This window comes from Aspergillus heteromorphus (genome assembly GCF_003184545.1).
Source record: "Aspergillus heteromorphus CBS 117.55 chromosome Unknown BO70scaffold_28, whole genome shotgun sequence".
Lineage (NCBI taxonomy): Eukaryota > Fungi > Ascomycota > Eurotiomycetes > Eurotiales > Aspergillaceae > Aspergillus > Aspergillus heteromorphus.
This window is the reverse complement of record NW_020290433.1, coordinates 53,477-66,491: the sequence shown is the minus strand read 5'-3', so window position 1 is coordinate 66,491 and position 13,015 is coordinate 53,477. Positions and strand designations below refer to the sequence as shown.

Below are 13,015 nucleotides of genomic sequence, written 5' to 3'. Positions count from 1 at the left end.
TCTTCTGATCATCCGAGTCTGACAGCTGCACTCCACTCCCCTCCCATTCCCCGCCCCTGGCGTCATCGGCCAGACTCACTGCCTGCCGAGCCCCCCTCCATCCTCCTAGGATATCCAGGACAACCCCTGCGTTGGCCCCGGGCACGATATTGGCCAGGGACGGCAGAGAGGGCAAGGATTCGCAGCAGATGACGGCACGTTGCAGGACGCTATTCTCCAATGTGGCTGCAACGGGGAAATTCTATCTGCTGGCTCACTTCGATAGTCACAATATTCCGTACCAGTCATTCATTCCATCCGCGTCGCCCCCAGCGGACTGACCGTCCCTTCAAACGTCGCCCCAAAGGGTCTTTCGCATTGGAGCTGGCTCAATCAGCCCGTCGGCCTATGATAAGGCACCGTTCAATCGATCCCGTCCGTTACATGGGGCCTACTCTGTCGCTTTCGGGCGACACAAGGCGTCCCACCCTCCATGCGCGCAAGGAGGGGAGAATCTCCCTGTCATCCGGGCATCCTCTGCACAGGACCCTGAATTCCCGCGGGCAGCCTTGCCTTGAATTGCTGCGCAAGGCTTTAAAATCAGGGCCGTTGCCCTCTGCCTGTAATCCATTGTATATCATCCCTAGCCACACCGTGGGTGATGAGCCTGAGTCTTGTGGGCCCCGACTCCCTTATTGTTCCCCCTCAGCATGACCCTTCTTTATCTCACGGCGTTTGTCTTCCTCGCCCGCCTCGTAGCATCGGCGCAGAACCTAACGGTAGACCTTGGCTACGCACGGTACAAAGGCCGAGGCCTGTCGGATGGCATTGCTCAATGGCTCGGAGTACGATACGCGGCCTCCCCTGTAGGGAGCTTGCGCTTCTCTGCACCGCAGGATCCGGAGGCGGTAGATGGTGTCCAAGAGGCATCTCAGGTAAACTCTTGGCCGCATTGGACCCTTCTCGACTTTGGGAATCAAACTTGTGCTGATGAATACTGGTCAGCATGGTCCTCTGTGTATCCCCACTGGCGATTCTCCAGCTCCGGCAGGAACATCTGAAGATTGTCTATTTCTCGACGTATACGCCCCTAGCGCATCAAAGAACAGCACGGGGCTACCCGTGTTTGTATGGATACAAGGGGGAGGCTTCAATACCAATTCGAATGCCAACTACAATGGGACAGGGTTGATCCAAGCGTCCGGCACGGGCATTGTGGTGGTCACTTTCAACTACCGAGTGGGCCCTTATGGCTTCCTGTCGGGACAGGAGGTGTTGAAGGGAGGAAGCGTGAACAATGGCCTGAAGGACCAGCTCAAAGTTCTGAACTGGGTCCAGACACATATCAGCAAGGTAGGATCTCCGTCCGTCGGGTACTGCCGCACGTCGCCGCTAACTCTGTCTCTGAAGTTTGGAGGCGATCCAAAACATGTTGTTATTGGTGGTGACAGTGCAGGGGCAGCCTCTGTCACACTTCTTCTTTCAGCCTACGGTGGCAAAGATCAAGGACTGTTCCATGCAGCAGCAGCAGAGTCGCAAAGCTTCGCCCCCATGCTGACTGTCAATCAGAGCCAATTCACATACAACAATCTTGTTATCCGCACTGGCTGCGCAAGCGAGACAGATACGCTCGCTTGCTTGCGCAACCTGGATACTGCGAGCCTGCAGAGCGAAAACTTCAATACCCCCTTTCCTACAGCCCAGAAAGCGCCTCTCTACATGTACGGACCTGTGCTCGACGGAGATCTTGTCCTTGACTACACATATCGCCTGTTCCACCAGGGGAAATTCATCAAAGTTCCCGTCATCTTCGGCGACGACACGAACGAAGGCACGATTTTCGTGCCCAAGAATACTTCTAGCGTTAGCGAAGCCGACACGTTCATACAGAGCCAGTTCCCTAACATAAGCCTGGTCCAGCTCGCCAAGATCAACAACTGGTATCTGACAGAGAACCAAACACGCCAGTTCCCTCATGCGAAGCCATACTGGAGGCCTGCCGGCAACGCATATGGCGAAATCCGCTACATTTGCCCCGGCATCGACATGTCAACCGTGTACTCCCAGGCGGGCGTGAACAGTTGGAACTACCACTATGATGTCCAGGACCCAGACGCAGAAGCCTCGGGAGATGGCGTTACCCATACCGTGGAGGCGAATGCCATCTGGGGCCCGCAGTACGTGAGTGGGACGCCGCCCTCCTCATACTTCACCTCGAACGCGCCCATTGTGCCGGTCATGCAGGGCTACTGGACCAGTTTTATCAAGACCTTCGATCCCAACCCTCATCGTTCCCTTGATAGTCCAGAGTGGAAGACCTGGGGTGTTGGCAATGAGAGCTACCATCGTATTTGGATCCGAACAAACCAAACTGCTATGGAGACAGTCCCGACGGACCAGCAAGAGCGATGCAAGTACTTGACCAGTATTGGGACGGATCTTCAGCAGTAAAATAACACCTGATTGCTTGGTTTGGTTTATACCTGGTGTCCAGCGCGGGCTGCTGTATATACACGACACCGTCCTTTACATATTGTGATCAACGCGCTACTGCTGTCTATATTACATGGCTGGCTGCATTTACATACAAGACAGACAAAGTATTGAGTAGAACAAAATAAACATTCTTTTGAGTTACCATTCCATCAAACCCATGATCGAATACGCAACCGGATATATACATACATCTATCAAGCGTTATACGACAAAGTTTAAGGACAAGAATGATTTGAAACCCACAGACCAGCAAGAACCCGCACGCAGAAAAGAACATGTAAAGTAACCAAGAAGCGATCGTATGGCGCGAGCCAAGAGAGAAGACAGACAAGCGAGAGAAGGGGGCGGATTACCGCTTGCCCTGACGCATCCTCTTCTCTCGTTCGTAGGCATTGGCCTCGCGACCCTCCTCGTTCTGCACCTCCGCGACAAGCCGCTTGTATTTCTTCTCGTACTCGGCATCGCGCTCCTTCTTCTCGCGCAGCTTCTCGCGGGCGATGAAGTTGGCGTCCTTGCGCAGCTCGCGCATGGCACCCTTGCGCTCGCGCTTGTACTCGGCCTTGAGGCGGTTGCTTTCGGCGCGCTCGCGATCCGGATCGTAGTGCTTGTTGGGGTTGAAAGACTCCTCGAATTTGGGGATGGCGGTCTTGATGGCGAGGGGGCGGTGGTTGTGCAGAAGGAGCGGGCGACGCGCCGCGCGCGCCTGCGGAAGCTGTCCGGTGATCTTGTCTAGGGTGGCTTGGAGGATTTGCCGGGCTGCGGGGGAGATCTTGCCCTTGCAGGAGCGGGTGAGGTGGTTGAGGACTTTCTGCACGGGCTCGAAGACCTCCGTGTAGGCGGACTTGTCCGTCCATAGGTCCGATGCAGTGCCGAGGAGGGTGGCAAGGGTGGTGATCAGGGAGAGCTTGGTTTCTTCGTGCGTGGTGGTGATGGTGGTGGTGGTGGTGGTGGTGGTGGAAGACAGATCGGTCATGTCCCAGAACTGGAGCTTTCGAGAGGAGACGGGCTTGGAGGAGGTCAGTCGGAGCGATGTTGCAGGGCTCCGGGAGGGAAAGTAGCCAAGGCTCTCGCTGGGCTCTTTGGGACTGAGATGGCAGAGGGTGTTGAGGGTGAAGTTGATGAACTCCGGCATGTACCGCTTGGAGACCGTCTGGTACTGGAGGAATAAGCTTGCCGCGTAGGTGCCCGTCGTGAGGTCGGCCAGCGTGCTGACGGCACCCTGACCCAGGTACCGCGCAAGGCAGAGATGCGCCGGAGTCGCAATGGCGTGGAAGTGATCCGAGGTCGGGAAGATGGTGGCGACGCCAGTTAGGATAATGAGATCGCTGGGACGGAGGTTGAGCGGACGGTCCGTGGCGATCTGGCGGAGACGGGCGCGGTAGGCCTGGCAGACATTGTCGGGATGGGTCTTTGCCAGGGAGTGGATGTGACGAAGGATGTTTTCCACCACGGCAAATGGAGGGTGTTCGGGTTGATCGGCCATGTATGAGACGTGCTCGACGAGGATTCCCGCGAAACGGCCAAGCTTCATCTTATTGTCCTTGTGAAGACGGGGGTGATGCAGGGCACGAATTCTCTGGACAACGGTGGGAAGATCTTGAATTGACACGGCCTCAATGATCTGGAGGAACTCTTCGTGACTGCCCGGACACGGATAGGTGTAGGCCAGTCCGTTGCTGGGCTCCTCGGTGTCGTTGGATGCCCCGGCGATATCGCCGGACTTGTGTTCGGGGAGAGTAAGTCCATTGATGAGCTCATCTTCCTGTGGGTCTTGTTCGTCTTCCGATTCCTCTTCGGATTCCATTTCTGAATCGCTTTCGATGAATGATAGACTGACGTCGGACCTTGTTTCAACAAGGTCGTCATCAATGACGAAGTCGTCTTCATCTTCGACCGCAAGTTCAGGGCGAGTGTTAGTCTGATCCGCCGGCAGCTGCAATCCAAAGGCCTTAGCATCGTCCGGCAAAGACTCCTCGTCCGATTCAGCGCTGCCATCCCCCTCACCTTCGCTCTCTTCCTCTTCGTCCTCATCTTCGTCCTCGCTGGGCTCATCGCCGCGCATTCGTCGAAGTCGTTCAGCTTCCAGGGCCTTCAGCCGTTGGGCGTCTTCCTCGGCCTTCTCCTCTGCAGTCTTTGTACGGTCCGTGGGCTGAGACCGCTTATCAAAGGTCAACTGCTTCAAGCGCTGGTCGTACTGGCTTTCGGGATCCTCTGGAGAATTTCCAGCCAGAAGTGCCGCACGCTCGGGGTTCATCGATGCAAGGTCATCCTTGGGAGTCTCCGGCTTCGGTGGAGGCTGCACGCCCCGTAGCATTTCAAAAAGATCTGGGAGACCTTTGTCAAGCTCCTCTCGAAGATCGTCGTCGTCCTCCTTGGCTTTTTGCCGCTCGAGTTTGTGGAACTTGGACTTGGCGATGACCTCTTTCATGACCTCGTGCTTGGATTTCTTCCGTTCAGGCAGCTCTTCCCCTTCCTCATCTTCGTCCAGGATTTCCGGTCCATCGTTCTCCTCGTCCGCAAACGCCCGTTTTCTCTTGCGGGAGAGTTCGGAGTCGGAATCCTCGTCTTCGTCCATATCACGCTCCTGGAAATCGTCTCCGATGTTGGCGCCATCAAGCGATAGGGACTGACCTCCGTGTGTAAGCTGGAACTCATCCTCATCCTCCTCCAGGTTGAACATGGACTCTTTCCGCAACTTCTTCTGACTTTCTCTGGCGAACCGTTCGGCGGCCCTCTCCTCCGGCGTCATCGTGGGATCATTCTCACCGAAACGGCGATCCAGGATACCACCGACTTTGTTCTTGCGGTCCATCTCCCGCAGAAGGGTTTGACGTCTCTGTGCAGAAAAAAAAAACACCCGTATTAATAACATGCTTGTCTCGGAGAACATAAGATATAGCGTACCCTTTCTTCACCAAGAGACTTCGTCACACCCGGTCTCGCTTGGCTCGCCGTCAACTTCGGCGCCTTATCCCGCGTCGTCACATCGAACTTGGCCCGGGAAGTGGTCTTGATTTCGAAAGGATTGAACCGATCGCGAATGGCCTGCAGGGCGGAATCGCGCTGGATGCGACTCTGCGCACTAGCTCCGGATTTCGCATTCTGGCGCTTCTGCTTCTTGGACTGCTGGGGACCCAGCAGCCCACCATCCCGAAGGGAGGATTTGAGCTGTTTGAGCTGTGACGGGGGCATTGCTGCGTGTGGACGACGACGACGTAAAAGCGATCCTGGATCTCCACCGAAATTTTTGGCCGAAGCGGGCTTGAGCCTCACCGCCGCGGTGGGTCGGCCGCCTTCTGCCGGCAGTACGGGGCTGCCTCGTGACTCCCCGCCTTTCCAGCGACGCATCACGAAGACCGTCATGACCGTTGCGACTTCTCCCAGTCCGTCTCGCCAGCGGTTTGCGAAACATGGACTCGCACCTGAATGACCGGCTTCTATGGCTGTGCTTGGGTAGGTCACGATCCTCGCGAGGCGTTGGAGCCACCTGAACTAATCCTCTCAGGCGTCTCGCTTTTCTTCGCCGTCCGCGGCATCACCACGGACCTCCGCCGAGTGCGCGAGTTGACGGAGCTCAAGCATGTCGAGAAGGAGGACAGAATGATCAGCGAGGGGACGGAAGATGGTGCGTGAGCATCACCGGAGATGGAGACTATCACAGGAACTCATGCCGTTACAGCCCTGAAGTTGGACACTCTGCTGAAGCTCTCCGAGAGCACCAGCCACGACCTCCGAGCAGCGTATGACCGGGCCTTGAACTGCTATCAGTCATTGTGCAGCTTCCAAACTGATACCTTTCTCTCACAGTGCTCTACGCATTATCGCCGAACGGTCTACCAAGGGTGAAACCCGTGATTTGCTTCTGAGAGATCTTGCAGGTAAAAACCAGCAGAGCCGGGGCAAAGCACTCAGCGCAATGTACTTCCTCGTCTCGAACCGAGCCCGTATGCACTTCCTCATCCTATCTGGCCTGCAGAAGAGGACTCACTAGATGCTGACTACCAACCTCAGTCTCGCGAACATCCGTCTGTGTCCGATTGAAAGATCTCTCCACCTACAACGCCCTCATCGACTGTCTATGCAATTTCCTTGACGAGCACACAGAAGAGACGACAACCACCGTGTCACCCATCTTGCCAAAAAGCCGGCCCCTGGGCGAGAAGAAGGCACTCGGGGTACTCAACATTATCCTCCAGGAAAATGTGCCGGCCGCACTGGAAGCGGGCATCGTCAGCCGTTGGCTGGTCAATTACCCGTTTCCATGTGCGCTTGCCGAGCCTTCGCGAAAACAAGATGTGGTCCTCCTGATGAAAACATGGTGGTCTGACGATGCTGTGATGAGCGCGATATTCGGCACGCTCTCCTCACATCCTGATGGGGCGAAGCAACTACGCAAATTTGGCCTGATGGGGAGCATGCTCGAAGAAAATGATCACGATGACTATGATAGTGACGTGTGGATGGTGGACGGCGAAGATACAGCGGGTTCCCGAAGGGTTCCCGGGAGACGTCTTCGAGAGAGGACCATCGAGGAACAGGCCGTCCGTAGGCGCAGGCGGGAAGCGATGGTGTTAAGCGATGGAGGTCGCCCTCTGGGAAATGACGACATTATACAACTGCCTGTTTCCGAATGAGGGGCGGCTGGCCGAGCGAGGAGTGAGTCTGGCTACTTCGACTACAGTCGAGGTGGCGATTATTTCGTTGCACATTCTTATGATACCCTTGGTTTAAGTAGGAGACCGCTATGCATGATGGCTAAGACTTAATATACAAGACCAATCACAACCCCATCCATGCGCTTTTAGCGACGTGGTCAGCCTTTTTCCGGCTGCTTTTCAACATACCAAGAGCCTTAAGTTCCGACAAGGCTCGGTAGAACAAGGACATGACAGTCCGCTCGTCGCAGGATTGGCCTTGCTCGCTTTCAAAAACGGCGTAGAACGCCTGCCATAGGTCAAAAACGTTCACGAGTGACCCGGACTCCAGATACAGTTGATACAGAATCGCCGTGGCGGGCTGATTCGCGGAGACCTTCGATTCAGACTTGTCCGCCGAAGATATGAGATAGTCGAACGGATTGGACAACGCCCGCTCGACTGCGAAGCGTGGTCGTGGGGTGAAGATTTCTTTCAGGGGATTCCTCATGTCAAGGAGGAAGACCTCATGCAGGACCAGGTCCTGGGGGCTCACCAGAGTCTGCCCAAGGTATGCCTCGAGCAGCGCGTGGAAACGATCGATAATCTTCGTATACTGAATGTGCTCTTGGGGCAACTTGGCTTTGCCCTTGCTGAGCTTCACCCGCTGTTGAACAACGGTTGTTGCTACAACGGAGTTTCGCTTATCATGTTCGGTTCGGAGCGGTTCAGAGCCGTTGTATGCCTGGACCAATGCTTCGAACTCGGCTCGGATCTCGCTCAGCTCTGGACGATCGGCCAATGTGGTAGGAAGCATGGAAAAGACTTCCCGGAGCAGTGTCGAATCTAGCGTTTTTACGGCTAGAAGCACGTCGTCCACCAAGGAAGAGTCCGGCAGTTCTCCCGACAGCGCGCGGATTGACAAATCCGATATGCTCGTCTTCTTGACGAGATTTAGTTTCTTCAGAAGCAGATGCATTAGTTTCACACATTGGAAAATATCGCGCATTTTCTGCTGCCCCGCGGTCAGTTGCTGTAAACTGTGCTGGAAGAGAGTTCCGTCGTCTTCTAGTAAATCGCGTACTATCGCGACAGAGCCTTCATCAATCGATTCCTCGCAATACCTGTGCCTCGTTCAGTACAGCGAAGATCAGGTTGGGGAGCTTCCTTACCTCCGGAAAGACGGAAGGTTTCTGATCGCTTCACAGACTTTATCCCGCCGGATATCCGGGACAGACTCATCCGCCAGGAGCACTGCCAACGGATTGGCAAAGAAATGGGACATGTAAGCGTACTGTGACTGTCAGAACCGACGGCCGACTCGTTGGACAGATTAGGAATCAAAAGGTACCTTTACGGTTCGACTGAAGGCTTCGGGAGTCTGGAAATAGTCGTTCGATTTCTCGAACAGGGCAGCGGTGATATTGCGCCCCAGCCAGAACTTTCCATCTGGCTCGGCTTGTAGCTTGCCGTAGATGCGATCAACGCAATTGCTCGCTTCGTGAAGTTCGAAGTACCTTCCGCGAAGCAAGGCGACACTTGCTCGCGGGAGTCTCCCTTCGAAGAGTTCCACGGATGTTGAGATACCGAATAGGAGCGTGAACGGTATCCGATCAAGCCACGAGCTGAAAGGTTAGCTGAAATGCCCTAGTTTATCGGTAAGTAAGTCTCACCTCAATAGAGACAGGAGATCCGTAAGGATGCCCGGATCAAAAGCTTCGCTGTCCCGGAATGCAAGAACCAGCTTCTTGGCGCCTTTCCGCTTGACATAGTCGCCTAACAGGTCGAGATCGTAACCGAGAACTCTGGGCCCCTACATTGATTGCCTCTTAGCGCGGTCCTTTCACTGATAACTGGACAGAGCATAACCACCTCTCGATCAGTAAGGAAATTATGGTAGCCCTCATTCCCTTCGGTATTCGTGATGGCGAATCGGATAATGTTTTTAAGGGTCGTCTTGAGGTTAGGCGCATCACCCGACTCCAGCACAATGACTCCTCCGTCCCCGGCCGTGCTCAATTGATCGTTGAGTCTGGCGAGAAGTCTCGCAAGGGACGAGACGTTGGAGCCTACTGTAACCAACGCCGCCGGGATGCAGCCATCATAGCTGCGCCGAGTCAGAATGATGCCCGTACGACGTCGAACCTGGGGATGGGGTCCTTACGTTTGAGGGGAGGTTGATTGGACAAAGGACGAAACACTGGCGAGGACCTCGGCATCGACGTCATGTAGGATTTCCTAGGGCATGTGTCAGAGGCTTCTCCGCAGTGTCTTCGCTGGAGATGTCACACGGACCTGGATCTTCGCTTCCTGGCCGGACCATAGTTGTTGGTAGGTTGTATATCGCAACTCGACGGACTTTGCGTCTTCGTCCCCATTCAAGAGCGGAACAAAGGGGTGGCAATTTCTTTCCTTCTGTCCATTTTCTGACACGACCTTGCGCCGCTTCGAGGGCCGCTCTCCGGAAGGGTTGCTCTGATCTGCCGGCGTGTAGATATAGACACCCTAGGTGTGTCGTTAGCGACGGGGCGGGTGACGACGGGGGGTGGACGGGGGCGTACCTGGGTATTGGAGCCATCCTTGGGGGCGCTGGCCGGCTCTGCGTCCAGCAGGTCCGGATCCATGGGGATCGATGGGCAGGGCAGCAGCAGGGAGGAACCGCGACGGGGAGATGGAGTTGGAGATGGAGATGGATGGCAGCAGGACGACGGGGATGAAGCCCGCGTGGACGCTAAGCCCGATCGGGGGCCAGATTGGTTTTCCGCCGCGGAGGTTCTTCTTCGCTTTCTCCACTTCCACTTCCACTTCCACTTCCACTTCCACTTTCCAGCCAGACCACTCAAGTCATCGCCTACTTCACGACTCTGTCGACCCCCCTACACCCCGCCCTCCGATGATCTAAGCGCCCACACTTCATGCTCCGCCAGGCTGTCCGAGGAGCTCGGTGGTATCAGCAGGTGGCCCGCAGAAGCCCGCGCGTGGTTTCCGCTGCAGCGCCACGCTTCCTCCACTATGGCCCCAATGACAAGGTGAATTTCTTCGAACAAAATACCCGCGGCAGCGAACAAAGGCGGAGTGTCGACCCGGATGCCGAAAATGAGGCCGAGCAGGAGGAGGTGCGGAGGGAGATATCCCGCCTGGACAAGGAGCTGGACGATTTGAGCGACCCTTACGGCCCGGACGGGGAGTTCATGCGAGACTTGCCAGCAGAGGAGAAAGCCCGGGCGATGGAGGTGCTTCGGAAGTATACGGAGGAGGAAGGCAAGGATGACTCCAATCTCAAGTTGAGTGAAATCTTCGACAAGGAGCTGGACGACATGTTAAAGGAGGAATTCGACGGCCTGGCGAAGGAGGAGGAGGATATGTGGCAGTCCAAAGGGGAAAAAGAAGATGCGCCCAAAGAAGTGGTCCGAAGCCCTTATGACGTCGTGGCGAACGATCCGGGGATGCAGTCTTATGCCGACAAGTTCAACCACTGCCTCCGGCGAATGGTGAACGGTGACACCAAGAGGCGCTGGGACCAAGAACTATGGAAGTGGTATCGTCGATGTCAACGGGTTGTCCCCGGGTTTCTCGAATCAATGCCGGAGGAAACGTTGGGCCTATTGTGGGAATCCCAAACTGCGAGAGGCCCCCCGAAACCCCAGGAGACCCCACACATACAAATCCTCGCCCAAGACGTAATATCGGCCGGTCTTTCCCTTCCGACTCCTCGTCTTCTTTCTTACATCGAGATACTACATGAAACGGGGAATACGAAGGCGGCGTTGGATCAGTGGGAAGCTCACCAGTCGGGTCTCTGCCAAAGCAAAGAAGATCTGGAGGCGTATTGGAAATTAGGAGTACGGCTCTTTGCCGCGGAGGATGACCCTCAACGAGCCCAGGACATTGCTCTGGCATTCCTGGCAAATGATAAATCGCGTCAACCTCATATCCTGATCCCGGTCATGACGGCCTGGGGTAGGCAGCCTGGGAAGGAAGTGGAGGTCAAGGCGTGGGCGCTGTATCTGCAGCTCAAAGCGTTCCTGGGGCAGAGTATGACCATGGAGGAATACGACCAAGTCAGCATCGGCTTTCTCAAAGCAGGCCGGCTCGGCCTCGCCATCGCCGTGTTCAAGGATATGATGGTGACCGGTCGAGACCCAGCACACGACTCAACCTCACTCTACCAGGCGGCACTCGGCCTGGTCGGCAACCTCCAGGCATCCAGCGTGTCGGAACAGGATTTGAACAAGGTCTCCCTCTCGACGCTCACCGTCCTGCCTCGGAAGTTCCAGAATAAGTTCTTCTACGCCAGCTGGATGAAGAAGCTGATCGGAATGGGAGAGGTCGATTCGGCTGCGATGGTCATTGAGCTGATGTACGAGCGCGGGGTGAAGCCGGACCCCAAACACATCAACGGCGTCATCGCTGCCTGGCTGCGTGAGGGCAGCACGGCTGGGCGTCAGAAGGCGGAAAACCTGGGATGGGCCATGGTCCAGCAGCGGATCGACTGGGTTCGGGCACGCACCAACCCGCCAGAGAAGTCCCCTCCACAAGACATCAACCCGGACGAGGAACCCTCGCGTATCCCCCAGTTTATGCAAAGGTCGACGCCACCCGCAAGTATCGAGACTTTCTCGATCCTCCTGCTTCACTACAGCCGGAGGGGCGACGACAACAAGACCCAATACCTCGTCAAATGTCTAAGCGATGCGCGCATCCATCCCAACTCCTATTTCATGAACCACCTGCTATACGCAGAGCTCCGGAAGCAAGATATCGCTTCGCTATGGAGCAAGTTTCTGAGCATGTCCGCCTCCACCCAGCCGGACCTAGAAACCTACGCCTGCCTCTGGGACTGCGGCAAGCTCCAGTACGACCGTGGACGGACCGCATTCGTCGCAGGCTTCCCGACGGCCCGCGAGCTCTTCGCCAATATGATGCGCTGGTACACTCACCTCCCGGTCCGGGGGCAGACCGCCGCGCGGGAGGAATTTTCCAAGGAGCTATACGACCAAATTATCCGGTGCTTCTGTCTATCCAAGGATCTCCCCGGCACTTTGGTAGCTCTTCACATGATCCAGGCTACATTCGGATTCTACCCGGACGACACGACCGCCCGCCTGATCGTGGTGCAGGTGGCGCGGATGGCGGGCGTCCCAGCAGGCACGCCGAAGCACCGCCTTCGCCGTCTCGCCTCCACGCCCCGGAGCAAAGAGAACATCGGCCACGTCAACCGCCTCGTGGAGATCCTCAGCGAACGCAAGGCCGCCGCCCTCCAGGCCCGCGGCCAGGAGATTGACGACCTCGAACTCGAGGAGCGGCAGCGGTACCAGCTGGAGATCCTCGCGGAGCTGCTGCGGGTCGTGATGGGCCGGAAACTGGGCGATGCGAGTCGCGTGGAGATGCAGATCGCGGCGGTTGCTGACGAGCTGGGCGCAACCGGACTCAATCTGGGGTCGTCCGTCGAGGACGACGATGGTCTACTTCAGTGACCCTCCTGTACGCGCGGATATCTGGATCTGTGTTCATTCCTTCAAGCCCTGATCTCCCTCCCCCTGGGGAGGGGAATGGAAGAGGGAGCATTTGCAATAGAAGCAGGGTAGGGTTGGTTGGTTGGTTCAACTTCCCCAGCATGGCCGGCGTTGCGGTTGGTGGCAGTGTTCTTCACTTTTACTTGTATATAAAAAGGGTTACCTTTCGGTATACTATGCCTGTATGATAATAGATTCGGTCCTCTCTGGTTTGCATGTTAATTAGCTATTGAAGAGCAGTACATACCATACCCCTTCTGTCACTGTACTTGCCAGATCTAATATTTCTTCACCGTCTCAAAACACACATGACAGATGGTTATGCATCCATCATCTGTAGGAAACCCCATAGATACAAGAGAAATCCCACAAACACAAACACAGGACCGT

At 55.9% G+C, this 13,015-nt stretch overlaps 5 protein-coding genes across 5 annotated transcripts; 3 read left to right on the top strand and 2 right to left on the bottom strand.

Annotated features, from left to right (window-relative positions):
* Positions 1–689: 689 nt before the first annotated feature.
* Positions 690–2,430, top strand: BO70DRAFT_399476 (putative triacylglycerol lipase; the record flags this gene model as incomplete). The annotated part of the gene is made up of 3 exons (XM_025546863.1): positions 690–914; positions 985–1,332; positions 1,390–2,430. 3 exons carry the CDS (start codon positions 690–692, stop codon positions 2,428–2,430), a joined length of 1,614 nt encoding a protein of 537 aa, XP_025396162.1.
* Positions 2,431–2,649: 219 nt separating this feature from the next.
* BO70DRAFT_389631 (snoRNA-binding rRNA-processing protein NOP14) lies at positions 2,650–5,674 on the bottom strand. The gene is made up of 2 exons (XM_025546094.1): positions 5,380–5,674; positions 2,650–5,311 (listed from the first exon to the last, which is right to left on the bottom strand). Exons 1-2 carry the CDS (start codon positions 5,665–5,667, stop codon positions 2,825–2,827), a joined length of 2,775 nt encoding a protein of 924 aa, XP_025396161.1. The 5' UTR covers positions 5,668–5,674; the 3' UTR covers positions 2,650–2,824.
* Positions 5,675–5,885: 211 nt separating this feature from the next.
* Positions 5,886–7,109, top strand: BO70DRAFT_298568 (uncharacterized protein; the record flags this gene model as incomplete). Its single annotated transcript, XM_025539609.1, has 5 exons — positions 5,886–5,928; positions 5,981–6,100; positions 6,155–6,215; positions 6,283–6,419; positions 6,487–7,109. 5 exons carry the CDS (start codon positions 5,886–5,888, stop codon positions 7,107–7,109), a joined length of 984 nt encoding a protein of 327 aa, XP_025396160.1.
* On the bottom strand, positions 6,979–9,733 carry BO70DRAFT_414589 (putative origin recognition complex subunit 3; the record flags this gene model as incomplete). The annotated part of the gene is made up of 8 exons (XM_025547352.1): positions 6,979–8,233; positions 8,282–8,403; positions 8,461–8,734; positions 8,783–8,922; positions 8,982–9,216; positions 9,274–9,347; positions 9,405–9,614; positions 9,671–9,733. The coding sequence occupies 8 exons, from the start codon at positions 9,731–9,733 to the stop codon at positions 7,255–7,257; spliced, it is 2,097 nt and encodes a 698-aa protein (XP_025396159.1). The 3' UTR covers positions 6,979–7,254.
* Positions 9,734–9,947: 214 nt separating this feature from the next.
* BO70DRAFT_365186 (pentatricopeptide repeat protein) lies at positions 9,948–12,857 on the top strand. Its single transcript, XM_025544001.1, has one exon. It carries the CDS (start codon positions 10,025–10,027, stop codon positions 12,584–12,586), a length of 2,562 nt encoding a protein of 853 aa, XP_025396158.1. The 5' UTR covers positions 9,948–10,024; the 3' UTR covers positions 12,587–12,857.
* The last annotated feature ends 158 nt before the right edge of the window (positions 12,858–13,015 follow it).